Source organism: Podarcis filfolensis, assembly GCF_964270895.1.
Source record: "Podarcis filfolensis genome assembly, chromosome: 6".
NCBI lineage: Eukaryota > Metazoa > Chordata > Lepidosauria > Squamata > Lacertidae > Podarcis > Podarcis filfolensis.
This window is the reverse complement of record NC_139609.1, coordinates 99,335,591-99,362,696: the sequence shown is the minus strand read 5'-3', so window position 1 is coordinate 99,362,696 and position 27,106 is coordinate 99,335,591. Positions and strand designations below refer to the sequence as shown.

The following is a 27,106-nucleotide window of genomic DNA, read 5'->3' as shown; positions in this document are numbered from 1 at the left end:
GGGTGTGTGCTCTGTGGGTGCACAGGGACGGGCCCAGAGGGAGTGCAGGTGGCCTGGGCTCCTTGGCGGGGCTGCTGAGGTGGGGGCTTTGGGGTGCAGCTTTCCTCCAGCTGCTGCAGCTGCTTTGGGTGATGGACAGCCAGAGGACTCTCCAAGGGTGGGAGCAGCCCCTTTGCTGAATGGCTGTGTTTCCTGTGCTTGGAGCAGGCTGCCACGGCACTGCTAGGCTGCTCAGCACCCTTCTCCCCCCCCCCCAGGAGGTGGGGCACGGTTGGAGTTTCCTCTCTCTCTCTCTCTCTCTCTCTCTCTCTCCTGTCAACCCCCAACAGGAGATGGCCAACGCCTTTGCTCAGAAGCACCTGCGCTCCATCATCCTGGCAGTGAGTAGGACCAGGCTTCAGCCTTGACATAGCCGTGCCTCTGGGCAACCATCTCAGCCTCGTCTCAGGGCGCCCAGTCTTTGTGGTCCCCCCATTGCACGGTCTCTGGCCTGCAGGCTGTGGGTGTTTCTGGGTGCAGAGGGTGGGGGCTCCTGTTCCCCCAACCAGGCGTGTCCCCCGCTGGTCGGGGGCCACAAGGGGGACCTGGCCCTGCTCACGCAGGGAGGGGTTGGCAGGTGAGCCTCTTCCACCTCCTCCCTCTCCTCCCGCAGCACGTCATCCGGGGCAACCGCCCCATCAAGACGGAGATGGCCCATCAGCTGTACGTGCTGCAGGTCCTGACCTTCAACCTCCTGGAGGAGAGAATGATGACCAAAATGGACCCCAGCGACCAGGTGACTGGCAGGACTGTGGCCCCCTCTGTGTGAGCGGCAGCCTCCGCGCTGGGCTCACGCTCTGCCCTCTCTCCTCGCTCGCCAGGCCCAGAGGGACATCATCTTTGAGCTGCGCAGGATCGCCTTTGACGCCGAGTCGGAGAGCAACAGCCTGCCTGGGGGCGGGACAGAGAAGAGGAGAGCCATGTACACCAAGGACTACAAGATGCTGGGCTTCATGGTAGGCAGCCCCCCAAGACCCTCAGGCCGGGGGGTGGGGCATCTCCTCATTCAGCAGCCTGTTCTCCCCATGGCCAAGCAGGTGCCCCAGAGGGAACCACAGGCCAGACCAGAGCACAAGAGCAGCGCTTTCCCCTCCTGCCGTTCCAGCAACTGATACTTGATTCGATTTCATATTTATGGTCCATTTTTCCAGCCACAAATGTGGAGCTCAAAGCAGCTCACAATCATCACAATAACATTAGGAAACAACTGACATTGCAGTCGCTATTCTGTCAAACACAATAACATGTAAGTAAAGCAAACAACAACAAATTCATCAAAATGATTAATACAATTAAGTAAATTTATAGTATTTCAAAATGCCAGAAAATATCAGAAATCGTTCATCAAAACTATTAATGCGATTCAAAATTCCCAAACTTGGGTCTCCAGCTGTTTTTGGACTACAGTTCCCATTATTGCTGGCCACTGGTCCTGCCAGCAAGTTTGCTAGCCCTCTCTTGAAGCTATCCTGTGGGAGGGAGTTCCACAGCTGAATTTTCTGCTTCCTTTTCGCTTCCCTGAATCCCTCAGCAGTGGGGACCCTGTGGGGGCAGCTCCTTCCTTCTGCTGCTGATGGCAGGTGCTGGTTTTTCTTCCACGTAGAACCACATCAACCCTGCCCTGGACTTCACCCAGACCCCGCCGGGGATGCTGGCCTTGGACAACATGCTCTACCTGGCCAAGTGCCACCAGGACACCTACATCCGGGTAAGTGGGGAGGATGCCCCCACGCCCCCTGCGAAGGCCGAGGCCCCTGGACCAGCCCCACCCCCCTCACTCTGCTCCCTTCCTGCCCCACAGATCGTCCTGGAGAACAGCAGCCGGGAGGATAAGCACGAGTGTCCCTTTGGGCGCAGCGCCATTGAGCTCACCAAGATGCTGTGTGAGATCCTGCAGGTCGGGGAGCTGCGTAAGTGAAGTCGGGCAAGGAGGGAGGGGGGAGCCCCCACAGAGTCTTCTCTCTTGAGCCCTTGTGCCAGAGGGGACTCTCTCCTCCGCCCAAAAAGCCCCTGGGCAGGCTGAGCCAGTCCAAGGAAGAGGGTCTGCCTGTTCCGTATGACAGCATGGCAGCGGAGCGGCCTCCCTGGGAAGATGGCGGACACTCCTTCTCTGGAGGTTTCCTTGCAGAGGTTGGGGGGGCATCTGCGGGGGGCTACTTGGCTCTGGGGACTGGAGTCGTTGACCCTCGGGGTCCCTTCCGTTATTCCATGCCTGGATTGTGGGCTCTGCTGCACAAAGGGAAAATTCGCTTCTCTGGCTGCACCCAATAGTTGCCACCGGTGACATGTGGCCCCCTGAAGCTGCCTGTGCAGGAAAGTGGCCCCTGGATGGAAAGGGCCCCCTCCAACCAGGGAATTCACGTTGCTTGACTGTGGCCACGACGCTCCTCCCATGTGTTTGGGTTCCTCTTGCTCCCTGGCGCTCCCCCGAGGTGCCATCCTGGCTGTTCTGACCTCCCTCCCTCTCCCCCCCCCAGCCAACGAGGGCCGCAACGACTACCACCCCATGTTTTTCACCCACGACCGCGCCTTCGAGGAGCTCTTTGCCATCTGCATCCAGCTGCTCAACAAGACCTGGAAGGAGATGCGGGCCACGGCGGAGGACTTCAACAAGGTGGGGTGGCCGTGGGGCAGAGGCAGGGGTGGGGGGTGGAGGGGGCAGCTGCTCTTCCGGCCCAGCTGGGTTATCTCCCCTCCCTCCTCCTCCATAAGAACAGAATGCCCCACTGGTCTGGCCCAGGTGAGGGAACACACTTTTAGCAAGGAATAGCAAGGAAACCAAGAGACTAGCAAGCAAAAGCACCTTGTAAGGACCCAGTTAATTAAAACTATTGCACAATAGGGCAGCATTGCCAGCGAGCAAAGACTGCTTCAAAGGACATTTGAACAAAGCTTTTATTGGTATGCATCACAAAACATCATGGCATGTATCAAAAGAGGTTACAGGTCAAGGAATGTCAAAAGTCCGGCTCTGCTCTGTTTTCATCTTTTGTACTTGTCTTCTGGCCTTCAGTAAAGAAAGGCCTGTTGACATTCCCTTATCTTCCTTCCGTGTCCCTGGAATGCTTCAAGGAGAAGCTTGCTTGCCCTCCCGACTCTAAATATACCTCCTTGGCCAGCTGTTGGTGCCCTTCTAGTAATACCAATAAGCTTCCCACTCTCCAGGGTCAGAGAAGCATGGAAATGCCATGCAGGAGGGAGGCCTGTGAGATCTGCCAAAGGCAGGAACACGAGAATCCAATCACTTGTGGATACATTGACACATCATCCTATAAAAGCGTGAAACAACTCGAGCCAAATTTGTACTGAGTCTAGCCCAGCATCCTGTTCTCTCAGTGGCCAGCCACATTGCCCATGATGGGATGCCCATGAGCAGGATCTGAGCGCGAGAGAACTTTTTCCCACCTCAGGTTTCCAGCGAGGGCCATCAAGAAGCATTCCTGCTACTGACCAGGGAGGCAAAGCAGAGCCACTGTGGTCAGTGGCCTCAATAGCCCTTTCAGAGCCACCCAGGCCACCCCTGCCTCCTGCAGGAGGAAGTTCCACAGGTTAACGATGCTCTGCGTGAAGAAGCCCTTCCCTCCCCCCCCCGTTCTCCCTGCTAGGCGTAATTTTGCCCCCCTCTCCCAGGTGATGCAGGTGGTGCGGGAGCAGATCATGCGGGCGCTGCCCTCGAAGCCCAGCTCCCTGGACCAGTTCAAGAGCAAACTGCGCAGCCTCAGCTACTCGGAGATCCTGCGCCTGCGCCAGTCGGAGCGCATGAGCCAGGACGACTTCCACTCCCCGCCCATCATGTGAGCGGCCGCTTGGGGGGGGTCAGGGCTGGGGGTGGCGCCTGGCAGGGACAGTGGGGGGTGCTCACCATCTGCTGTGTGGCCGCCCCCCAGGGAGCTGCGGGAGAAGATCCAGCCTGAGATCCTGGAGCTCATCAAGCAGCAGCGCCTGAACCGCCTCTGCGAGGGGAGCAGCTTCCGCAAGATTGGGAACCGGCGGAGGCAAGGTGAGGGCAGCGGGGAGGAGAGGGCGGGGGGGGGGGGAATCCTGGCCACGGCTGGCTCTGCAGGAGGGGAGGGTTGCTCTTGCCTTTGGGTCCCGCTTGGGGGCTTCCCTCTGGGACATTTGGTCAGCTCCTGTGAGCTAATCTTATGTATGTCCTTATAGAAGCTCCAGCTCCAGAGGCAGTCTACCTTGAGTCCTAGATTCTATGTTTAGAGAAGTTTTTAATGACTGATGTTTTAATGCATTTTTCATCTTTTGTTGGAAGCCGCCCAGAGTGGCTGGAAAACCCAGCCAGATGGGTGGGGTAGAAATAAATCATAATCATAATTAGGCATTTGGCCCCCGTGGCTTGATGCCCCCCCTTGGGGTCTTTCATTCTTTCTAAACCTTTCCAAACAGATGGTTTTCTCCTCCAGCATAAATCAGAATTTTTTCAGGGGTGCCTCTTCACTTGCCAAGTATGTCCGGGTTCAAAGGTATTCCACAGCTCACCATGGGAGCTTCCTGGGACTGTCCTGGGATGGAGCCATTGAGCCCAGCACCCTTGCCTTTTCGTCTGGGAGACGGAGATTTCCATCCCTTCTCACAAACAAAAAAGGGCATTCCCTGGCGACTGTGGGTCGTGCCCTTTTGATCTCCTTGAAAGGTGTGGGGCTACATGCCCCTTACCCCCCATTAATCTCCGTCTGGGACCCCTCCTGGGCGCTAGAGCACCCGAGAGGGCAGCTGGCCAGGTTTGCTGCAAAACAGGAAGTCCACTTCTCCGTGATTTCAGAGAAGCGGCCTCCCTGCCTTCTCATGGGCCGTGTGCTGCTGTTGTCGCCCCGCAGAGCGGTTCTGGTTCTGCCGCCTGGCTCTGAACCACAAAGTGCTTCACTACGGGGACCTGGAGGACAACGGCCAGGGGGAGGTCACCTTGGAGGCGCTGCAGGAGAAGAGTGAGTGCCGTGCCAGGCGGGGGGGGGGGGGTAGGCGAGGCACTGGGCTCAATGACCAGTCCTCTGAGCAAGGGCAGCCAGCAGCCCCTGGGGGGCTTTCGCTGTGATTCCTGCCTTGCAGGACCCCCAGGGGTACCTCCTCCCCACTCTCTGGTTCTGTGGAAGAGGGAAGGGGCTTTCCCGCTGTTCTTGCCCAGCCTGACCGACAGCCCCTCTCTCTCGCCAGTTCCCGTTGCAGACATCAAGGCCGTCGTCACTGGGAAGGACTGTCCGCACGTGAAGGAGAAGGGGGCTCTGAAGCAGAACAAGGTAGCTGGCTGGGAAGGGGAGGGGAGGAAGACCCGGGGGGGGTGTCCTTGGCAGGGGGTGGGGACTGGCCTCCTTGGCTCACCAGCCCCTGCTCTCCCTCTTCCCATCCACAGGAGGCTCTGGAGTTGGCCTTTTCCATCCTGTACGATCCGGATGAGACCCTGAACTTCATAGCCCCCAACAAATACGAGGTGAGTCAGGAGCGAGGGGACGCTGCCTTCCTCCTGACGGGTGGCCCTGCTCCTGCAATGCGCTTCCTCCTCCTGGCTGCAGTTCCGAGAGTCATTGAACTGTAGAGCTGGAAGGCACCCCAAGGGCCATCTAGTCCAGCCCCCTGCCGTGCAGGAATCTCGGCTCAAGCATTCCTGACAGATGACCGTCCAGCCTCTGCTCAGCAACCTCCCGGGAAGGAGAGCCCCCCACCTCCCGAAGGGAGACCCTTCCACAGTCCAACGGCTCTTGCTGCCAGAAAGGTCTTCCTGGTGTTTCACTGGAATCTCCTTTCTTGTAACTGGAAGGCATGGGTTCGAGTCCTGCCCTCCAGAGCAAGAGAAAACATGGGGCAGCCCTTGAGAGATTTGACGACAGCTCTCCTATCTCCTGTCACTTCCTCTAAGGAAAGGGCTGCTCTCTCTGAAGGAGGCCCAGGCCGCTTTGGGCTTTGGGGCTTTCACAAAACCAGGGGAGAGCATTTGTGGGTGGAGCAGAGACTGTCTCCTTCCTCTTGGGCCCAGAAAATCGAGAGGAGGACTGAAAGGGGGTGGGGGCCCTGCCCTTTACCCAGGAGGCTTTCTTGTGCCCCTGCGCCCAGCTAGGGAAGCCAGCCCTGGTCTCCATGTGGAGATTCTTAGAACAATCTCTGTGTCCAGCTGCCCCATCTGGGCTGCTCTTTCTCCATTTCCCCCCAGCTGCTGTGCTGCATCTCTGCTTTCGTCAGCCCCTCGCCCTTTACTCTTTCCTCTCCATCAACCTCAGCTCCTTTTTTCAAACCTTGCAGGGCTGACCATGTAGCTGCCCACCAACTTCCTTCCTGCCTCCCTCTCTCTCTCGCCTGCCTCTGCAAAGCTGCTCAGTCTCTGGAGAGTCAAGGGGGGGGGGAGAGACATGAACCCCACCATGGAAAATGGAAGGGAGCTCAGTGGCTGAGGAGAGAGGGACGTGGCAGGGTTGAGGAGCCTGATTTTCTTGCTTGGTTTTGTTTTGAAATAATGTGTATTGCTTTCCAAAACGAAAGGTTATGCAAAATTCTGCAAATTGCAGTGTTATCTGGCAGGATCTGGTGGCAATATACAGTCCATGTACAGTTATGGATCACGGTCAGGTAAAAACAAGGCACGAAATAAAACCCAAAGAAATTAAACGGCAGGTCCGTGACTCCATGGAAGGTGGCATAATGGCATAGACAAGGCGAGGGGACAAGACGTGGACCCCGTTAACTCAAGGGAAAGGAAGGAAGGTTATTAGATGCCATTATATGGGAAGATCTTTTTGGATGAGGCCCCCGAGTCCGGCATCCTGTTCTCACAGGGGAGAGGACTCCCTGGGAAGCCCTTCCTGGGAGGTTGTGAGCACATGACCCTCGGGGTCCCTTCCAACCCCACAATTCTGTGATGAAGGAAGCGGGGGCAGGTGTGTCCCCCCCCCGCAACATGTCAGGGGGCATGAGGAGGGGCAGCCAGGCCACCCCCACCCCCGTGGTCTGTCCTGGGGTCTCAGGTCCCTCCTCCCCTCCCCCGCAGTACTGCATCTGGATTGACGGCCTGAACGCCCTCCTGGGGAAGGAGATGGGCAGCGACCTGACCAAGAGCGACCTGGACACGCTGCTCAGCATGGAGATGAAGCTGCGCCTGCTGGACCTGGAGAACATCCCCATCCCGGAGGTGCCCCCGCCCGTCCCCAAGGAGCCCAGCAGCTACGACTTCGTCTACCACTACGGATGACGCCCCTCGGCAGCAGAGGCAGGGCCAAGGGGGGGGGGCAGCCTCCGGGCCCCTCCAGCGCATGCCCAGGACCTCCTCTTCTTGGTGGGGGGGGGGTGGCCTCTCCAACTGCGGAAGGAGGGATCCTGCTGGGCAGTCGCGTTTGGGGTTTTTTTTTTTTTTAATGCTACAAGACTCTCCCCTCTATGGCAGCTGTTCTCCACCCTGCAGCAGGGGCAGCCAGAGCCCGGCTACTCCAGAATCAGCCGGCTGCGCTGGAGGGCTGAGCGTGCTCTGAAGCCCCCCCCCCCCCCCGTGGCATTCCCTGCAGAGCCGTCCTTGGTGTGCCTTTGCCTGATGTGCTTTGCCTGAGGCCGCTGGGGGCTCTTGCCTTCCCCGGGAAGGGGGCATGGCAGATGGGGGCTGGCAGCAGAGCCTCATCCATGGCTGTCTCTGGGGCCTGCCTTGTAGGGGGCTGGGCGAGACGACCCCTGGGGACCCTTTCCAACTCCACCATTACATGATTCTCTTACTTTCCAGGCAGGCAGGGGCTCCATCCTGTGAGCCCAGCAGTGGCAAATGCAGCCCCTGGTACAGCATCTGCCCCTCATCTAGGCTCCCCTGGGTGGAAGAGCACTGAGACACCCACCCACCCTGACCCAAGAAAGGCTGCCAGTCTAGCTGCTTTGACCTGGCAGTGGGGCACAGTGCACAGGCTGGACCTGGCACGCCCCTCCCCCCCCCGATCTTTGCATTAAAGGCTGTTTTCCTCCTTTTTGCCGGCTCCTGTTTCCTTCTTGCACAGACCAGGCTGTGGGAGGGAAGACTCTGCCCAGGCTGAAGCAGAAGTGGACTGTTCCCTGGGAGGGAGAAAGGGCTTCCTGCTTCTTGTGGGTGCCAGTGCCTCTCCCCGCCCCCCACCCCAGGCAGAAGTGAGAGCTGCCTGGTGAAGATGGTGCCAAAATCCTGGATTTCAGAGGAGAAGTGAGTGGGCAGCAACACGTCCCATTTCCCCTCTGAAAACTGGCAGTAAACACCGGAGGTTCTGCTCATGCAGGTCTTATTTGGAGCAGAAATGGGTGCTTGTGAGGCTTCCTGCAATTCTGGAAGACTGGGGACACGGACCCCGCTTGCGAGGGCAGCCCCACCCTTCTCTGCCTGCAGGGGGCTGTGTCTTTCCTCCCCACAGCGAAGGCTTCAGCTTAAACCCTGTGGGCACAATCATCCCTGCTGCCCCCCTGCTCCCTCTTTGGAGTAGCTGGTTGGATTCCAGCCAAATTTGGGCCACTTCATGAAGGCGGGGCGGGCGGGTCTAGCCGGCCAGGGGCCCAGGGATGCCTTGCGGGGCCTGGACTCCCACCCCTAACTGGCGAGGATTCTGGGAGGCACTTGGACCTGGGAGCCCATCCTTGGATGTTGGGGGAGACCCTGGAAGAGCTGCAGAGGTTTCCCAAGAGCAAGCCCTGCCAGGCTCGAGGCCGCTCGGTATCTTCCCGCTGGGGGCCTCCGGGAAAGGTGGTTGGTGCAGGAGCGCAGGGACAAGGGGATCGGGCCCCACAGCTGCGTCGCTCGCCTCCCAGCCAGCCAGGTGCCCCTCCTGGGAGTCCCAGGTGGGACCCGGGGGGGGGGCAGCAGCCCCACTCGGCCCCCGGCGGGCCCTGCCTGCAAGTGGGCGGCAGCAATCAGAGTCAGGACCCAGGAAGGCCACGGGGAGTAACCTTGCGCCAGCGACTGCTTCGGCCTCGCCTGCCTCGCAGGGATGGGGGATCAAATGGGCAGCGGGAGAACCAGGCAGTCGGACCTTGAGCTCCTGGGACCAGAAGCGGGGCAAGGAAGCCGAGGGGGTGCAGTGACAGCAGGCGCCGCCAGGAGGCGCTCGTCCTCGCCGCCGGAGAAGGCGGAAGGGGCCGCTCTGGCGCGGCGAGTCTACGTCGGCCGGCCGGGAAGGGGCGGGGCCTGTGGCCGGAAGCGGCAGTCCGGAGGGCGCGGCGGCCCTTGGCGCGGCGGGATGCGGCCCCCGGGGGGCGGCGCGGGGTCGGCGGCGCTGGCGGCGGGGCTGGTGCTGCTCTACTACGCCTTCTCCATCGGCATCACCTTCTACAACAAGTGGATCATGAAGGTGGGCGGGGGAGGGGGGGAGGGAGGGAGGACGAGGCGCCACTCCCCCGCTCACCCCCTCTTCCCTCCCCCCCGGCTCACCCCCTCTCCCCCCGCCCCTCCCCTTCCCCTCCCCCGCCCCTCACCCCCTCTCCCCCCCGCCCCTCCCCCCCGGCTCACCCCCTCTCCCCCCCTCCCCTCCCCCCCTCTCCCCCCCTCTCCCCCTCCCCCCCGCTCACCCCCTCTCCCCCCGCCCCCCCGCTCACCCCCTCTCCCCCCGCCCCTCCCCGCCCCTCCCCCTCTCCCCTGCCCCTCCCCCGCCCTCCCCCCGCTCCCCCTCTCCCCCCGCCCCTCCCCCGCCCCTCCCCCTCTCCCCCCGCCCCTCCCCCCGGCTGACCCCCTCTCTCCCCCCTCCCCCCGCAGAGCTTCGGCTTCCCGCTCTTCATGACGCTGCTGCACCTGCTGGTCATCTTCGCGCTCTCGGGCCTGACGCGCCGCTGTGCCCGGAGACCCGCCCGGCCGCTGCTGCCCTGGGCCGCCTACCTGCGCCAGGTGGGCCCCGCAGGTGAGGCCGCGGGAAGGGCGGGGGGCCGCTCCCTCTCTGCCTCGGCTCCTGGGAAGGCAGGGCCGGATTTACGTGTCAGCTCAGCAAGCTCTAGCTTAGAGCCCCCCAAAAAATGATGTAAAGGAAAAAAACACTGGATGTAGATTTCCAAAAACATAAGATAAAAAACAAATAAAATAAAACCGCTATACAGCAACAGTGTTTTGTGTTGTGTAGGTTCCCATTTGTTATGTGCAAATGGCTTTAGATACCTACTAGGTCCGTAAATTACCGTCTAGCATATATCCAACACAAAAACAGCAACAATTGGCTGTTGACAATGGACAGCTGGACATTACCTTCAGTAGCTTAGGGCCTCATCAAACCTCAGTCCGGCCCTGGGGGGACCTTTAGCCTTGAATTTCTGCACAGAAGCATCAAGGCGAAGGGCCAGGACACACCTCTCCATGCCGTCTTTCTCGGTTTGTGAAAATACAGCTGCTCCTGTGGTGAGCAGCAGTTGGTTCTTCTCCTCTCCTGATCCTCACACTTGGAGTCCACAGGGAAAGGGACCCAGGAAAGAGAAGAAAAAGTGCGGAATGTACAATTTGTTCTTCCATATTTTACCCCCGGAAGAGGTGGTGGTTGGGCCAGTAGCTCAGTCCCAGGGGAGGAAGGTGGCAACTAGTTGAGATGCCTGACTGAGGAGCCTCCATGTGCAGAGGGAGTCTATCCCCGAATGCTAGTCGCTTGGGGGCAAAGGAGAAGGGCTGCGGCCATCCTCCTCGTCTTGGGGGCTTCCTGGACACGTCTTGGCTGACTAGCTGTGGGTGGGACAGTCAAGCTGACCTCTTCTTCGGTCCTCTTTCTCTTTGCCACTCAGCTCTGTCGACGGCTCTGGACGTGGGGCTCAGCAACTGGAGCTTCCTCTACATCACCGTCTCGCTGTGAGTATGGGGGGGGGGGGTCTTGTGAAGACGCTGCCCGTCTCTCTTGCCTGCCTGCCTGACGGCCTCCTTCCTCCCTGGCCTTGCAGCTACACCATGACCAAGTCCTCGGCCGTCCTCTTCATCTTGTTCTTCTCTCTGGTCTTCAAGCTGGAGGAGCCGGTGAGCGCCCAGCCCCCCCAAGGCTGAGCGGGAGGGGATCATTGGGCCCGCAGGCACCAGCCAACCTGCGCTGTTCTTCTTCCCACCAGAGGGCGGCGCTGGTGCTGGTGGTGCTGCTCATTGCGGGGGGGCTCTTCCTCTTCACCTACAAGGCGACGCAGTTTGACATGGAGGGCTTTGCCATGGTGCTGGGGGCCTCCTTCCTGGGCGGAATCCGCTGGACACTGACACAGATACTTCTGCAGAAGGACGAGCTGGGTATGTGCCCCTCTGGGGCGGGTGTTGAGGGGGGGCAGGCGACACCATGCTCCGTTTCCTCCTCCTTGATGGGCTCCCCCTTCTCACCCTCCTGCCAGGACTCCAGAATCCCATAGACACCATGTTCCACCTGCAGCCAGCCATGTTCCTGGGCCTCTTCCCCCTCTTCGCTGCATTTGAGGGTGAGTTGTTTGGGTGAGGCGGGGGCAGAAATGACACCTGAGTGGGAAGCTGAGGGAGCAGCAAAGCAGGGGATCCAGGTGGAAATCTTCTCCCAGGGGAGCAGTTCCCCAAAAGGGGGCTTGTCTGGGGATTGCTTACTCTAGGGCAGTGGTTCCCAACCTTTCTTTGGCCATGCCCCACCTAAGCATCTCTAAAATCCCCCCCCCCCACATAACATATAATTCTTATTATTCAAAAAGTGAACTAATCACGTGGAGGAAGCCTAAAAGGCCACTAACTGTTAATAACTCATTCTCAAATTGCCCCCCTGTGGGTTTTGTGCCCCACATTGGGAACCATGGATCAAGGGCATTTACTGGGCTCCAAGCATGGTTTAGGTTCCTTCTCCAAAGCTGCTGGCTGGTATGTTCAGAGCTCCAGTCATGTGGAAGGAGGGAGGGAGAGATTCTGGGGAGAAATGGGGAAATGTATAATAGTCTTTTGTCAGGCGTGGACAGAATGTGCTGGGTGGTATCGATGGTCATAGACCCAGGGAAGTGAATGGATGTGGCTAGACAGCGCCCTGTGATGCCAGGCATGGCGCATCGTGCATAAGTGGAAGAGAACAAGGAGCAGGGGGGAAAGCCACGTCCGTCAGGCTATTTTCGGCTGGTTCTTCAGTTCTCAGCAAACAGAAATTACAAATCTAGAGCTGGAGCTACAAGACAGGGCAGCACCCAAAAGCATCTCAGTTGATAGGAAATTTTAAAAACCACCAACATTTAAAATCAAAACTGTCACCACTGTAGAAACCCAAAGAAATGCTGTATTTGGACTTGGGAATTATTTGTTTGCCTCAGTGCAGTCTTGCGGCCACCAGAGCAGCTCCTCTTCCTGTAGAAAAAGCTCATAGTGGACCCCTCAGCCCCCCCCCCTGCAGGTGGTCAGGCAACTTTCCTCTTCATTTGCAAAGAATATTTTCCCTGGTTGCAGGGGGAGAGAAACCCTTGGAGTGTTTGTCAATCTGTTGCTGAGTTTCTGCCTCCCCAGAACAGGGCTGAGCTTCCCTCGGCCCCTGGCTTAGCAGGAGGAGCACGGAGGGCCCCTAGGGCTGAGCACCCTCCCTTGGAAGTCCAACCCATGGCACTTGCTTCCAGGTAAAGGGCCCTGCAGGTACCTGAGCCCTGTCTCTCTTTCTCTCTCCCCCCAGGCCTGCCCTTGTCTGCGTCGGAGAAGCTCTTCCGTTTCCACGAGCTGGACCTTCTGCTGGGCCTCTTGGGCAAGCTGGCCTTGGGGGGGCTGCTGGCCTTTGGGCTGGGCTTCTCCGAGTTCCTCCTGGTGTCGAAAACCTCCAGCCTCACCTTGTCCATCTCTGGCATTTTCAAGGTATTGGGTGGCCTTTCCTCCTCTGGCCCTTCCTTGCCCAGCCAGCCAACCCATGGCCCCAGTCGCCTCTTGCTTGGCCCCGGGTGGGAGCCCATGAGTCTTTGGGGTGGGGTCTTCCCTTTGTCCCATGGAGGCCTGAGGGGCTTCTGTGCCCCAGTGAGAAATACTCAGTCCACCCCCTTCCCAATGTGAGACTTTCGATTGGCTTCTGGGGCCGCCAGTCCTGGCGGCTGTGACTCGCCCCTGCTCTTGTCCTCAGGAGGTCTGCACTCTTCTGCTGGCCACGCACCTCATGGGAGACCACCTGAGCCTCTTGAACTGGCTGGGCTTCGTCGTCTGCCTCCTGGGGCTCTCCCTCCACGTTGCGCTGAAGGCTCTCAGTGCCACAGGTAATGTTGGGGGTGGTGGGGTCTTGGGACTTGGGCTTCCTGCATAGCCAAGGTTTGGGGTGGGGGCCGGAGAAGCCCTGCTGCCTGTTGGGGGCCGGCTGACCAGTGCCTCCTTCTCTGCGCAGGGCAAAAGGGCGCCAAGCAGCCCAAGGAGTCTTGCTCCAGCCCGGACTTGGAGTTGCTGCTGCTCCACCACCAGGAGGAAGAGGACCCTGCGGGATTCCCCCAGCGCTGAAACACGCCAGCAGCTCAGCCAAGAGAGCCCAAGGCAGGGGGAGCCGGCTACCCCGGAGGGCTTCAAATGGGGGGGCTTGGGGCCCCTTAGAAGGGAAGAGGCTGAAGCACTTGGGCCCTGGTGTTATGGGAAAGATCTCGGGGGTGGGGGAGCCGCAGGAAGCTTGGCGGGTGCAGGTGCTGCGTTGGGTCTCCGTGGCTCAGAGAGGGAGCTTGGGGGAGGCTGTAAAGTGAGACGGACTGTGCCATCCTGTGAGCCTTCATGGATGGCGACATTGGGTGCCTCCTTTCTGCGCCCATCTTTCTGCCCTCTGGCCTGCGTGCCCCTCAGGGTCGGAGGCAGTGCCACGTGAATGTGTTAAGAAGCGAAAAGGCTGTTGGGGTTGGAGGACCAGCTGGTTCTTGGGGAGATGTGTTGGGACCAAAGTGGGCTGAGGCCAGAGCAGCAGCCGAGAGGCTCTTGCTTTCTGCTTCTGGGTTTGCAGCAGTCCCTGGAGTTTGGAAGGGGTGGGCATCATGGTGGTTTCAGAACTAGGCGCTTCTGAGATGGTACTCAGAGCTCCAGCTACTGGAGGAAGCAGTAGAAACCTGCCATGAACCTGGGCAGGGTGTGGGCAGAGAGAGAGTTGGGCATAGGACCAGAAGGTGGCCTTGCGGAAAGCAGGCTGGGAGCTGGAGCCCTGAATGCGGAATGCCCTGGACCAGTCAGGCTGCCTGGGTGAAGAGGAGCCCTCGCTGCTCACCTCTGGGCTTGGCGTGAGGCTCCCTTACTGCTGACAACTTGAGGACATTGGAGGCCAGTTTGGGAGTTTCCACTGCCCATCTCTGGGCTCTGGAGAGTAGCATTTCAGTGTCCTGAACCCTCTTCACCCTTGCTTGGAAGTAAGTTCCTTGGAAGTCATCCAGATTTGCAAGCGAGCAAGTCTCGGATCGCAGCCTTGGGGTAGAATGTGGCAACCGCCTTGCCAGTTCCCCTCACCCCCACTGTGGCTGCTCAGAATGGCCCTGGGCAGCTGGCAAGAAGGACACGGGGTGGCGCTGGCAGCCGCTGCCACCATTCAGAGATGTGCATGGTATTCTGAAATGCAGCTGTGCCATCCATTCAGACGTAATGGTGGTGCTTGTGGTTTTAGTTGGACCAAAGCGAGTCCATCCAGCCCTGCTTCCGGTCTCCCAGAATCACCGGTCAGATGCCCCCAAGGAGACCCCCCCCCCAGAGGACTGAGTGTGGCAGCCGGGCTCTCCCCACCCTGATTTCTGGAGGCGGCAGTGAGTTGCGCTCTGTCCAGTCGCCACTTGCAGCCACTCTTCCTCTGTGACTCTGTCCCCGGCTAAAGCCAGCTGAGCTGGTGGCCATCACTGCCTCTCCTGGGAGCAAATCCCAGAGTTTAACTCTTCACTGTGTGAAGAAGGGCCTCCTTCTCTCCCCATCGCAAATCTCTCTCTTCCTTGGTGACCCTCCTTGGGTTCTAGTAGCAGGAGAGGGAGGAAAACCTTGCTCATTTTGCCCAGTTTCACCCATCATGTCTCCATTTTCTAACCTCAGCCTGTTGCAACCTTTCCTCAAAGGGCAGCTGCTCCAGCCCTTTAATTTTTTTTGGGGGGGGCTGCTGGTTGGTTGCTTTTTCACCCCTGAACATTTTGCCTTCCCTTTTCTAGAGCTTTTTCCAGCTCTGCTGTGCTTCTTCTGGAGACGAAGTGAGCAGAACCAGACTGTATCCCATATTTAGCCACCATAAATTTTCATAAGGAAAATGAGATTACCCTTATGGAAATCCATGACAGGATCACACTTGGAATCCTGTAGGCAGCTTTGCTTTTGATCCCTAATGTTGGATTTGACACATTCACAGCTGCTGCACATTCACTTGACATTTTCCGCTCCCCACTGCAGCCCCAAGAGCCCTTTCCTCACCCGTCACTCGGAGGATGTGCAATCACATTGAACCACATTTGCCATTTTGTCACCTGGCTGGCCTGGTGGCAGGAGGGGAACGCTGGGGCGCCCTTGGCTGTCCATTTCCCCCTCACCATTCTCAATAATGTGATGTTGTCCACAAACTTGACCAGCTCTCTGCTGATCCTTTGCTTTGAATCCTTTATGATCAAGTTAAAAATCATGATAAAAAAATTCCTTCTAGTAGCACCTCAGAGACCAACGTGCACATGAAAGCTCATACCAATAACCAACTTGGTTGGTCTCTAAGGTGCTACAGGAAGGAATTTTTTTATTTTGTTTTGACTACGGCAGACCAACACGGCTACCTACCTGTAATTCAAAATCATGGTTCCCTGCATGGAGCCTCTCTTATTTATTTCCTGCCTTGCAAGAATGCAAGGATGTTCATTCCTCCTTCGCTGCTTCCTGTTCAAGCAGTTGCCCTTCCAGGAGAGGCCTGTCCTTTCCTTCCACGGCTGCTAAATATGCCTCATGTCTTGGGAACATTTCGTGGGAGTGGAGTTTCTGCAGGAGAGGCGAGCTGCCTCTTTGCTGAGCTTGTTAAGATTCTTGAATTCCCCATTGGTGTTAAGTGAGTGACCTTCATTCCGCGGCTGAGGAGGGTCAGGGTCAGGCCTGGCTGGCCCTTGTCTGCCTGATGCCCTGAGCAAAAGGCTTTGTCCTCCTGGGCCCATTGTCTGCCTGGCCTTTGATTTGCAGGGACAATTTGCTCTTGTGTTGCTCTAAGCCCCCATGAACTGAACTGCCTTCTTGCCTGCCCTTTTCCTAATTTGTGGTCAGTGCTCTTATTTTGAGATGCAACTACAGCGGCCCTTCAAGACAAGGCACGTGGGCAATTGTGTTTAGTTGAAGAGCAGCCGTGGCAGAGATGCAGAGAATCCACAAAGCTGCCAGGGAGAATCCCAAGAGCAGAATATTCTGGCGGGGGGGGGGGGGCCTGAAATGTACATTCCACAAAAACGCACAGCTGCTTTCAAGCATCCAAAGGCACCCTATAAACTTCTTAACAAAGGAAGTGTAATTGTCTGTGTGTCTTAAATTTTTTTAGTGTAAATTGTTGAATCTGCAATCTTTGGGAAAAGGTGTGAGTGTGAAGAAAGACACCCATGTTCTCCTTTGCCTGGAGGGGAAGGTGTTCTGCAGCCTCAGGCCACGGATCTGGACCTGCCAAGGAGCCGTGTCCTTGCACCCCCGTTCAGCCCCACCTCTCAGTCCCAAGGACCTCGGCTTCTGTGGCTGTCTGGGACCTGCCTGTGCTGTGCTGAGCTCTGCCCCTGCCCCCTGCTGAGGAGGGGGGCTTCTTGGCCCCCAGGCGCTCTGCCCCAACCAAGCTCCACAAACAGGAAGGAAAGCCCTTTCCTCCTCCATGCTGGGCACGACTGGAGGGGCCAGGGGCCAGCCACTGTTCCATGGCAACGCTGTGGGAGGCCAGGGGTGTTGCTGTGTGCTTGCGCTGGTTCTGGAGGAGCCATGCTGAAGAAGGCCCCCTCTCTGTGCAGGTATTTCAACATGGGAAGGATCCTTTGCGTAAGCTGGAAGTGACTGTGGGAATAGAAATGGGGGGGGGGGGGAGAGGGAGTTGCCAAAAGCAAGGGAGATTGGAAATCAGCCATGAAATCATCTATCCCACCTCAAAATAGAGAAGCCTTCAGAGAGCAGCAGGAGAAAGGGCCTTGGGGCCTCTTCACTGGGAAGGTGGATAGGGAGGAGGCAGCTGCCCTTGGGCATCGGTGGTGGGGGAGGGGACGGAGGCCTCTCGCCCTCTGCCCTTCCTCAAAGCAGGAGAGCTGAAGCAACGCGGAGTTGCCAGCCTGAAGGGCCCAGAGGAAGAAGGGCACCTTCAGGCGAGCCTGGCTTAGCAGCGACAGACTTTGCCACAGCAGCCTTTGAAGCATAAGAAAACTCTGATTCCTGGCGGGATGGAAGCATCTCCTGTGACGGGAACCTGGACGGCCAAGCACACCATCTCGGGGAGTGGGCAGGAAGAGACAGGTGTGTTCTCTCCTGCCGCCCCAATGGCTTTGGCCACACTCAGGAAGCAGGCAGCAGGTGGCGCTGCTGTGCCAGGCGCCCGTCTGCTGGCCCTACTGCTTCTTCCTGCATGTGGCCTGCAGCTGCCAAATGAAAACCTCAGCAGCTCGGAGGGCCTGGGTTGGGGGGTCTGGGGGCTTCTGGGGGACAGCAGGGCCTCTGAATCCTCTCCTTCCCAGGCAGTGGGTCCTGCTCTGCTCTGCAGGTTCCTCCTGGGCTCCAAGCTGTGGAGCCGTTTCTTTTTTTGTTATATATAAAATATTTATTAAGGTTTTACAAAAAACAGAGGTTTACAGAATAGAAAGAAAGCAAAAAAAAGGAAGAAATAAGGAAAAATACAAAAAATACAAAAATACATAGAAAAAAAGAAAGAAGAAAAAACAAAATACAGAAAACAAATAGATAGAAAAAAATTAAAAACAAATCCATTTTTTTGAAATCTTTAAGCTCATTTGCTTATTTCCTTGACCTCCTCACACCTCCCCTTTTTGTATTCCCATTTACATAATCAATTCAGCAAATCCTTACCCTCTTTCATTTATCTTAACTCTATATCTTAACATATAGCTATATAATTTCATCCATTATCAGTCCATTTTTGCATATTCTTATTAACCTTGTTGCTAATGCCACTTAATTTCAATCCAGCATCATTTTAACATTCATTCATTTTACAATATTTCTGCAAATAGTCTTTAAATTTCTTCCAATCTTCTTCCACCAACTCTTCTCCCTGGTCTCGGATTCTGCCAGTCATTTCCGCCAATTCCATATAGTCTATCACCTTCATCTGCCACTCTTCCAGGGTGGGTAAATCTTGTGTCTTCCAATACTTTGCAATAAGTATTCTTGCTGCTGTTGTTGCATACCAAGCTGTGGAGCCGTTTCCAGGGGGCGCTGGGAAGTCACACTCCGATGGCCCATGGCATTTGCCCCCTGCTGCTGCTGAGGGCTGCTGGAGATGGGTGAGGAGGCAGCTGCCACTCAAGGTGTAAAACCGAAGATCCCCTTCTGGATCAGGCCAAAGGTGGAGGGCACCTCACCTGTCCTGTCCTCCCACAGTGGCCAGCCGGGTGCTGCAACAGGAAAGTCCACAGGCAGCAAGGCAGGAGCACCTTGGCAGCAGCCCTCGCATTCCCTGGTCCCTGCTGCTCAGATACTCTGCAACTATCCTACTTTTAAGAGGCATCTGAAGGCAGCCCTGTTTAGGGAAGTTTTTAATGTTTAATGCTGTATTGTGTTTTTAATATTCTATTGGGAGCCACCCAGAGTGGCTGGGGTATAAATAAATTACTATTATTACACATCCTTCACATACAGTGCTGCTCCTCCCTGCTTGGTCTATTCCTTTTGAACAGGTCATACCCCTCAGTTCCAAATTCAAGCCATGTCTCTCATCCCACCAGGTTTCGGTAGTCCCTACCAGGTCATATTTGCCATCCTGTATTAAATGCACCAATTTGTCTTGCTTGTTTCCAATGCTCTGTGCATTAGTTGCCTCTCTACTAATGTGTAGAGTATGGGAAACAAGCAAGACGAATGCCCTCTGGGAGTTGTTGGGCTCCAACTCCCATCATCCCTGACCATTGGCCTTGCTGGCTGCTGGGACTTGGCCAGTGGTGGGTGGGGCCACAGTCAAAGATGTCTATGGAGCGGCTGGTGTGACTGGGACCCTTCTCCACAGACTCTTGCGCCCCCCATTTCATTAGGCAAGGAAGAGGCATTCTCTCGGGGTCAAGAACCAAAACACCCAAGGAGGGGCGTAGTTTGAAGTGGGGAGGCCTGGGGGCATAGCCAGGATTGATGTTAGTGGGGCAGGCTTTATATTGGGGGTGGGGGCAGAACCCCCGTTAATTATTTTTATTGATTTACTTGATTACCCACCTCCCCCTGGCTACACCCACGCCTGGAGGGATACGTTTGAGCCCCAGGCCTGGGCTCCTCTCCTCTGCAGCTATCATGGCAAGGGAGCACAGGGCTGCTTTGGTGCCCCTGGGATGAACTTGATTTCCTAGATTCACAGCTTTCATTTTTTTAAAAAATGTAAGGTTAAAGCATCTTTTGAAAGATATGAGGCAACAGATATGGACAGCAATTGTTTCGTGTGTGTGAGAGAGAGAAATTCGCCTTCTTCCTTTCAGGGTTTCCTCCCCCTCCCCCCAGAAAAATGGATGCCCATGTATGTGAGAGAGGGAGAGTTGGGCTTTGTAAGGGGAGGAGAGACTGTGTGTGGTCTGGTCTGCGAGAGATGCATTTGGGCAGAGAGAGGGGAGATGCATTTGTGGTGGGAGGTGAGCAATGCATGTGTGTGTCGGGTGTCCATGTGCATGAGAGAGTTTTGCGTGGGCACCTGGCACATTTTTGCTGGTGCTGAGAAATGCTCCCTATTGTTAGCCAGCAACACCACCAGTGGGGGGGGGGCACAGAAATTAACATCAACCAGCAGACACAGCTGACTTCTCATGGGAACCTGAGGTTGAGGAGGAAGCCACAGTGACTGCTCTCTCTAACTGTGTGTGATGCCATGCTCACATGGTGGCCGTTTTGTGACTGGTGCCCACATCACAGTCTTAAAAGTGAACAAAGGCATTCGGCCAGAGATGTGGAAACTCAGATTTTGTTCTTCTAAAACCGCAGAAAGCACAGGGTGGGCTTCCTTCAGGGGCTAAGTGAGCACCAGGTGTTGTCAGAGAGCAGGTTGTGATGTGTGGGGTCATGGAAGGAAGGGGGCAGGCCTTGAGGAATCCGGCCTCTAGTGACCCAGGCCTAGGAGGGGGCTGGCGTTTCATCCTGGGTCTCCCTCTGCTGCTCCCACAGCCAGTTGACACAACCAATTGTGCCTCAGCTGGCAGTTGCCATTAATATACTTGGGAGCACAAGTTGTCTGCCAGAGTCGCTGTCGGAGGAACTCCATCATTTCCCCAGCGATAAGACTTAGTCTTTACAGAGCATTTCCTCTTAGGTATTCCAGGTGTGTTCCATGCCATCATTTCAGCAACCCTTCCAGCACTGCTGCGAAGGCAGACCAGGCTTCTTACCTCCACGGGGGGGGGGGGGAGGGGGGGCTGTGAGGCAGATGGAGGCTGCCTGCCTGAGGCCACACAGTCTCTGGGGCCTGGGGTCAGCCTGGCACTTGGCCCTGGGCCCCCCATGGGCTCAAGGCAGACGTCTCCCTCCCTGGCACCTCCTTCAAGTGGCAGAGAGAAGGCCACAGCTGCAGTGCCCTCGCCTGCCAGTTTCCGAGCAAGAGATGCTACCTGGTCCTGGTCCTCTTCTGGTGCTAAGGCAGTCGGTCGCCGCAGAGGCAGCTGCCTTGCACTGCCCTTTCCTGCCCCATGAATTAAGCAGCCCCTGTGGGGAGCTTGGTAATACTTTTATTAATAGTTAATTACTCCCTCTGCCTTGCCAGAGAAATGAGACTCACTCAGGCCTCATAAATCCAAGCGGTGATCCTGCAATAAAAAGCAGCAAGGAGACTTCATTCCAGTGGCTCCTTCAGCAGCCTTGCCTACAGCGCTGGCATTTAGGGAATGACAAACGTCGGCACCAGGTGCCTGGGCGCAGAGGAGAGGGGTCTGGCTCCCGTCCAGGAACAGGCCTCCCTCTGCTCTGGGCTGGATCCATGGCAGGCTGCAAGTGGCCTTTGCTCTGGGGGTCCTTGTGGGGGGACAGCAGCCCCCTGTTGCACTGGCATGAGAAAATGGGATAGACTACTCTGGCTTGGTGAAGTTCTCCATCCTTGGGCCCAGAAACTAATAGGCAGCCAATGCAGTTGGACCAGGATCGGTGTAAAATTCTCACACCGTCTTGCCCCAATGAGCAGCCTGGCTGCCAAATGCTGCAGCAGCTGAAGTTTCCAAGAACAGTCTTCCGAGGCAGCCCCATGCACAATGCCTTGCAGTAATCAAACCTGGAGGTTACTAGAGCGCAGTTGACAGAGGTGAGGCTATCCTGTCCAGGTAGGAGCGCAGCTGGAAGAGGGCGGCTGGGAGCTGAGCTGGGGAATCCGGTCTTGCCTGCCCTGCAGATGATGGGCACGACCCTCGGGGGTCTTCTTCCCCAGGCCTCTGAGCGCTTCCAAGCGCGGCTTCTAACGGGGGTCCCTGCCAGATTTAGGGGGGCCTTGCATGGCCGCCGTGCTTCCCCGCCGCCTTTCCCGGGGAGCATCGAGATCTGGAGGGCAGAGACGGCGGCCGCCCCATCCAGTCCAGGCAGCAGGTCAGACGCCACGCTCTGTCCGGTTCCCATGAACCTGGCAGCCCCGTGGGAAGACGGGGAAAGGGAGTCCCCGGGAGCGGCTCTGCAAGCTCCCGCCGGCCCGCGAGCTTGGCGACCCGGTGCCTAAGAGGGAGGCGCCGCTGCTTGGACTGGACGGGGGTGTCCTGGCCGCCGCGGGGAGAGGGAGGGGCGGTTCGGCTGGTTGTCCGGCGTCCGCTTGGCTCCTCGAGGGTTTCGAAGGCCGTTCTGGCGAGGCCGTCGCCACGCGGCTGCGCCCACGAGCCCCCCGACGCCCTCTTCCCGGTGCCAGCCTCCGGAGCCCGGGGATCTCTGCAGCTCCGCGCCTGCTGGTGGAAGCCGGAGTCCGACGGCAGCCGCCCTCCGCGCCCGCCCCTCGGGGAGGGCGGCCGCGCCTGGTCTGGGGTCGCCAGCGGACAACGGGCTCGTCGCGGGCGCGCCTTGCCTCTGCCGAGCGAGCGCGCACGGTACTTTGGGGGGGTCTCCCTACCGCCCCGTCGAGGAGCGAAGGTGCCTTTGGCGAGAGGCTCCGCTCGTTGCCGCTCCCCGGATTTGCATAATCCTGCATGGCGATATGATAATGATGTTTGTTAAAGACAGAACGCAATAAATTAATCCCGTTAAGTTGTTGCTGCGAAAGGCAAAGAGAGTGATTTACGGCGACGGTGCGGAGCCGCGTCGAGGCTGCGGCAAGGCGGGCGGACCACGGCGGGCTGCCTGTGCCGGGAGACCCCCCAGTGCCCCCACCCAGCCATGCCCCCCAAAGGCAAGGGCGGCGGAGCCGGGCGCCGAGTCCTGAGACCCCCGGAGGCCCCTCCCCTCCGGGCACCCAGCCCCGCACCCGCCCGGCGTCGCTGGGTAGCCGCTTTCTACGGGGCCGGGACGTCGCTCCCCCGTCCAGCTCATAGATCCCGCGGTTACAATATCTGGGTACCTCAAAAGCATCATTCCAAGGAATGGTAACCTATTTATTAAAATGGAAATTTGGAAGCACCTTCTTCCCCCAGGAACAACTTCGTGGCCCTCTTGAGTTTGCCAAAGGGCCTTTATGACAACTTACAAATCTGACAAGAGGGAGAGAAGGCAAGGCAAGAACTGCATTGAAAAATGAAGCTGGTTCATGCTACACTGGACCAAGGAGGGGCAAGAAAGAGGAAATCTCTCTTCCCTGTATATAGAAATTGTAGAAAGTTTTATGCTGTTGTATTACTAATTAAGCAGTTTATCAAGTTATATTAAGTAAGCTAGAAATGTGTAACATAAATATTTTTCTATTTTCTATTTATACACATAGTATTTATAAAATCAGGAGGGACAAAAGAAGACCAGAGAAGCCCTGCAGCAGCACCAGTAGCAGGATGAGGCCAAGGGAGGCCCATCGAGTCGGGGCTCCTCTTCTCAGCCCGGTTGACCCTGCAAGTGGCCCCCAGAGGCCTGTGGCCCCAACAGGGGAGGGCCCAACACAGCCGTTTCCTCCTGACTTTGGCTAAAGCTGCCAGGCACCCATGAAATCTGGATTATTCTTTTATGGAGTCAGCGTGACCCCCAAGGAAAACACCCCCCAAAGGGGGAGCCCACTAGCCAGGGTGTGGTTCTGCTGGGCATGGCGCCTCGAAGGTAGCAGACCTGGGCAGCTCACTGCCACCGGGCGGTGCAATGGCAGGTTCACTGGGTGGCAGGGAAGCAGCGACCGGGCCAGGCCTGCTCTTGCTCCTTGTTGTCCTGATCCGCAGGCCCAAAGGAGGGTCTGAATGAGTGGTTGGATGCAGGGAGACCAGAGGGATGTCAGGAACGCCAGAAGGGAGGGACCGCTTTTGTTGCTCCATGAAAGAAAGGTGAGAGCTTTCAAGGCTCCCTACGGGCAGATGCCAAAGCAGCAGGCAGGCGTCATGACTCATCTGTGAGGTGCGAATATGTTAAGCAAGCTAGGAAGTTGGCATCAGGAGCCCAATGAGCTCTCCCCTGGCTTGGAGGCCCCTTCCCAGCTCTCCTCCATCTCTCAGGTCAAGGGAAGAGTGACAGGCAGCCGGTGTCAAAGCCTCTCCTCTCCCAAGGAGCTGAACCAAAACTAAGACTTGGAAGCGTCAAGGGATACAAACCTGTGTGAGTTTATTTTTGCAGCAACTAACGCTTCGTCCCAGGGTTATCGTGATGACCAAAGCAGCATTTACAGGCCTTCCAGGACATTTTCACCGTTGGGTTCTATGCAGGCCTTCAGGTGCCAGGAGGCCATTTGGACCAGGGGCAACCCCTCCCTTGGCTCCCCCAGGACGGAGGGGGCCTCCTCCTCCTCCACCACCACCACCAGAGTTGGGGGTGAGCAAGAGTGCCAGGTGGGGAGGTGGGCAAGCTGAGAGGGCAGCTCTCCGGGGCCTGGCCTGGATGGATGCAAAGGAAAGGGAGCACCAAGGACCTGCAGTAATGAAGAGGCAGTGAAAATAGGGAAGTTTTTCAAACAAAGCTTGGCTGGCTCCGTTTCAGGCATTATTGAGTTGTGGTTCCTGCATTACTGGGGGTTGGACTGGATGACCCTTGGGGGTCCCTGGCAGCTCTGCGATTCTACGATTCCATGCCTGGTTTTCTTTCCAGAATGGAATTAGCCAGGGTGCTTTTAGGGAACCCCATGCGCCCCATGCCAGGGCCACTGAGCCCTTCCCCAGACATGCAGGGCAGGTGACATTTATGGGGACGTGGCCACAGCAGGGCAGTTAGTGCCAGAGCCCCCCCCCCACTGAACCTGTTCCTGGTTGCAGTCCCAAGAGAGGGGGCAGAGTAAGACCTGAAAGCCTTTCCTGGGTGCAGAAATAACTAATTGCAGCAGCAGCAGCAAGAGGAGGGAGGGAGGGAGTCCTGATTTACACCTCGTCAGGCCTGGGCGGCCTCCCCTCATTACCAGCCCTTGCCTCGTTATTTATTCCTGTCTAAATATTTCATTGTCTTAATTGTGACAATCCAGCGAGCAGGAGCAGTCGCAGTTCCAGGCGGAGGTGTGTGTGTGTGTGTGTGTCTGCTGCAGCAGCCAGGCTGGGGGTGCCTAAGGTAGCCAGGGGTGGGGGTGGGGGGTGAATCAAGAGATGCAGGGAGGGGCATGCATGCCCATGCCCACCCCAAGTGGGCAGCTGGTGCAGGGGGCACTTTTCACCCTGAGCATGGCAAAAGCCCCCCCTCCTGCAAGCCTGGCCCCTCCTGCATCCGCTGCAGGGCTAGGCTGTGGGGGGGGAAGGCCTGAGGCTGCCCCACCCTTTTAGACACCTTCCTGCCCCCCCCAGCTGGTCCTCAGATTCTGGAGGGAAAGGAAGGGGGTCCTTTGGGCCTTAAAGCCATTTGCAAGCCCCTGCACCTCTTTCCAGGCCTGGCCAAGTCACAGCCTCCTTTTGTCTTCCTAAAAGCAGGAGTTAAGGGGGTGGGGTCAGAAAAGGAGACTGAGCCAGCCTTGCCCAGTTTGGGTGCTGGATCTGTTGCACCAGGCTGCTCCCCCTTCCCCATTTCTGCAGTTCCAGCTGCTGGGAGGGAGGGAGGTTGAGGGGGGTGTCTCCCATCTCCAGAGACAGCTGCCCTGCCCCCTTCCCTTCCCTTCCAAATGTTAATTTTATGGAGACCTTTATAAATCTTGCTGTTTCTGCTGTCCATGGGCTACATAGATTTCATCTTGTTGAGAGGTGACACTCGTGGCCTTTGGTAACAGGCTATCAATTTAATGCACTGAGTGTAATAAAAAACACAGGACCGTATTAACTCCCAATTACTCTGCTCTGCTCCTGGCATTAACCCCTTGTGGCCAGAACCTCATCTTTCCCCAGTTTGGGGGGGGGTGGCAGTGCAAGGAGGGGGGCTGCGGACTGAACCCTCCTCTCCTCTGTGGCAGGTTGGGAGCAGCCTGAGCCTTGGCTGGGAGGTTGTTCCAGAAGATCCTGGCTGACTGGGGTCACTGGGCACAACTTTTGAGAGCTGACCCCCCCCCTGCAAATGCACACACCTTGGAGTCAGGGACCCCTAGAGCACCAGCAGTGCCCCCACCCCAACGTATTTATTTATCTGTATGCTGCTGAAGTGCCTGGCATGCTCTGGTCCATGGGGTCACGAAGAGCCGGACACGACTAAACGACTAAACAACAACAACAGCAACAACAACAACATGCTGCTGTTGGTAAAACAACAATGACACAGTTAACAACACACAGGTATACAATAAAGACCACACAAAGATTCAAATGAATCACCTATTACAAGAAGATGTTTTGTTATTGTCTGCATAAACCTGGCAGCATGGAAAAGTTTTCAGCCGGCATCTAAAGGTTAAATGTTTTTAAATGTTTGATTATGTTTTTATTATGTTTCTAATGTTCTGTTGAAAGCCGCCCAAAGTGGCTGGGGAAACCCGGCCATATGGGTGGGCTAAAAATAATAAATTCTTATTCTTATTAAAGCAGCTGAGTGGGTGATGGAGGGGAACATCAGCCCCGTTTGTCCTTCTGCTATTGGGGAAGGTCCATCTGAAGAGGGCCCCCTCCCCGTTATTGGATGCATTTCATAGGAACTTACATGGACACAGGACGATGCCCTGTACCAAGTCAGATAAAGGGTCATAGAATCATAGAATTTTAGAGTGGGGAGGGACCCGGGAGGGTCATCCAGCCCACCCCCTGCAATGCAGCAATCCCTGACAGCTGCCCACCTCTGATGAAAGAGAGTCTGCCACCTCTTGAGGGAGACCCTTCTACTGCCAGACTCCTCTTACCCTCAGAAAGTTCTTCCTGATGTCTCGCAACCTGAGTCCATTCATTCAGGTCCTGCTCTCTGGAGAAGCAGAAAACAAGCTTTCTGCCCATGAAAGCCCTTCAGATACTGGAAGGTATTACGGAAAAATCTCGGTGTGAGGCTGCTCAGTCCCCCAGCTGGTTGGGCAGAGCCCGCGGGTCCCTGTGGAATAAAGGAAGGAGTCCAGCCACCAACCGGAGCAAATAGCTGTAGACCAAAGTTTATTGCGCAACAGGTTCAAAGAGGAATTTTGAGCCCCGAGGATGGGGTGACAAGGACTTTTAAAACTTTCCCACCATATTCCAGAATACAGTTCATACAGCATCATTGATGCATCATTGCTACATCACTGACATGTCACAAAAGAAAAAAAAATTTTTTTCCTTCCAGTAGCACCTTAAAGACCAACTAAGTTAGTTCTTGGTATGAGCTTTCGTGTGCATGCACACTTCTTCAGATACAATTTTTTTTTTGTTTTGACTATGGCAGACCAACACGGCTACCTATCTGTAAATGTCACCAAAGGGGAGGGGTAGACAGGGGTTACACTAGTTCAACCTTGGCAAACATGTCCAGACAAGTCCTTGGTACAAGATTAGCATAAGCAGACATGTCAGGGCAAGACCCAGGTAAACCCAGGTTAGCCTAGGCAAACACCTCTGAAGTCCCACCACACAAAGTACAATAGAACTTCCTTTGCATGTCTGGCCCCTTGGCAAGCCTGGTGATGGGATTAGG

At 56.6% G+C, this 27,106-nt stretch overlaps 2 protein-coding genes across 10 annotated transcripts in view; both read left to right on the top strand.

The window, feature by feature from the left end:
* The window catches only part of ELMO2 (engulfment and cell motility 2), a 78,247-nt gene extending 70,268 nt beyond the window's left edge, over positions 1-7,979 (top strand). For 7 of the 8 annotated variants that reach the window (XM_083618596.1, XM_083618594.1, XM_083618595.1 and 4 more), the window contains 12 exons: positions 330-380; positions 653-775; positions 861-995; positions 1,643-1,747; positions 1,841-1,949; positions 2,517-2,653; positions 3,670-3,833; positions 3,927-4,039; positions 4,869-4,976; positions 5,203-5,285; positions 5,399-5,476; positions 7,025-7,979. In XM_083618596.1, coding sequence (XP_083474722.1) covers positions 330-380; positions 653-775; positions 861-995; positions 1,643-1,747; positions 1,841-1,949; positions 2,517-2,653; positions 3,670-3,833; positions 3,927-4,039; positions 4,869-4,976; positions 5,203-5,285; positions 5,399-5,476; positions 7,025-7,225 — 1,407 coding nt within the window. In that variant the 3' untranslated portion in view covers positions 7,226-7,979. The remainder of the gene's footprint in view (positions 1-329; positions 381-652; positions 776-860; positions 996-1,642; positions 1,748-1,840; positions 1,950-2,516; positions 2,654-3,669; positions 3,834-3,926; positions 4,040-4,868; positions 4,977-5,202; positions 5,286-5,398; positions 5,477-7,024) is intronic. The other variant, XM_083618597.1, reaches the window with a different exon arrangement.
* Positions 7,980-9,207: 1,228 nt separating this feature from the next.
* On the top strand, positions 9,208-16,358 carry SLC35H1 (solute carrier family 35 member H1). Of its 2 annotated transcripts, XM_083619070.1 has the most exons (9): positions 9,208-9,323; positions 9,725-9,866; positions 10,729-10,792; positions 10,882-10,954; positions 11,044-11,212; positions 11,311-11,394; positions 12,585-12,760; positions 13,020-13,149; positions 13,275-16,358. In XM_083619070.1, the coding sequence occupies exons 1-9, from the start codon at positions 9,213-9,215 to the stop codon at positions 13,382-13,384; spliced, it is 1,059 nt and encodes a 352-aa protein (XP_083475196.1). In that variant the 5' UTR covers positions 9,208-9,212; the 3' UTR covers positions 13,385-16,358. The 2 variants fall into 2 exon arrangements, with proteins under 2 accessions (XP_083475196.1, XP_083475197.1); XM_083619071.1 differs by lacking the exon at positions 9,725-9,866 and having other exon boundaries at positions 9,232-9,323.
* Positions 16,359-27,106: the final 10,748 nt, after the last annotated feature.

Excerpts from the sequence above, each read along its gene's own strand:
- SLC35H1 (XM_083619070.1), top strand. The coding sequence starts at position 9,213 with ATGCGGCCCCCGGGGGGCGGCGCGGGGTCGGCGGCGCTGGCGGCGGGG. Across the intron at positions 10,955-11,043 it reads TCTTCAAGCTGGAGGAGCCG|AGGGCGGCGCTGGTGCTGGT; the intron begins GTGAGCGCCCAG and ends TCTTCCCACCAG. Across the intron at positions 13,150-13,274 it reads GAAGGCTCTCAGTGCCACAG|GGCAAAAGGGCGCCAAGCAG; the intron begins GTAATGTTGGGG and ends TTCTCTGCGCAG.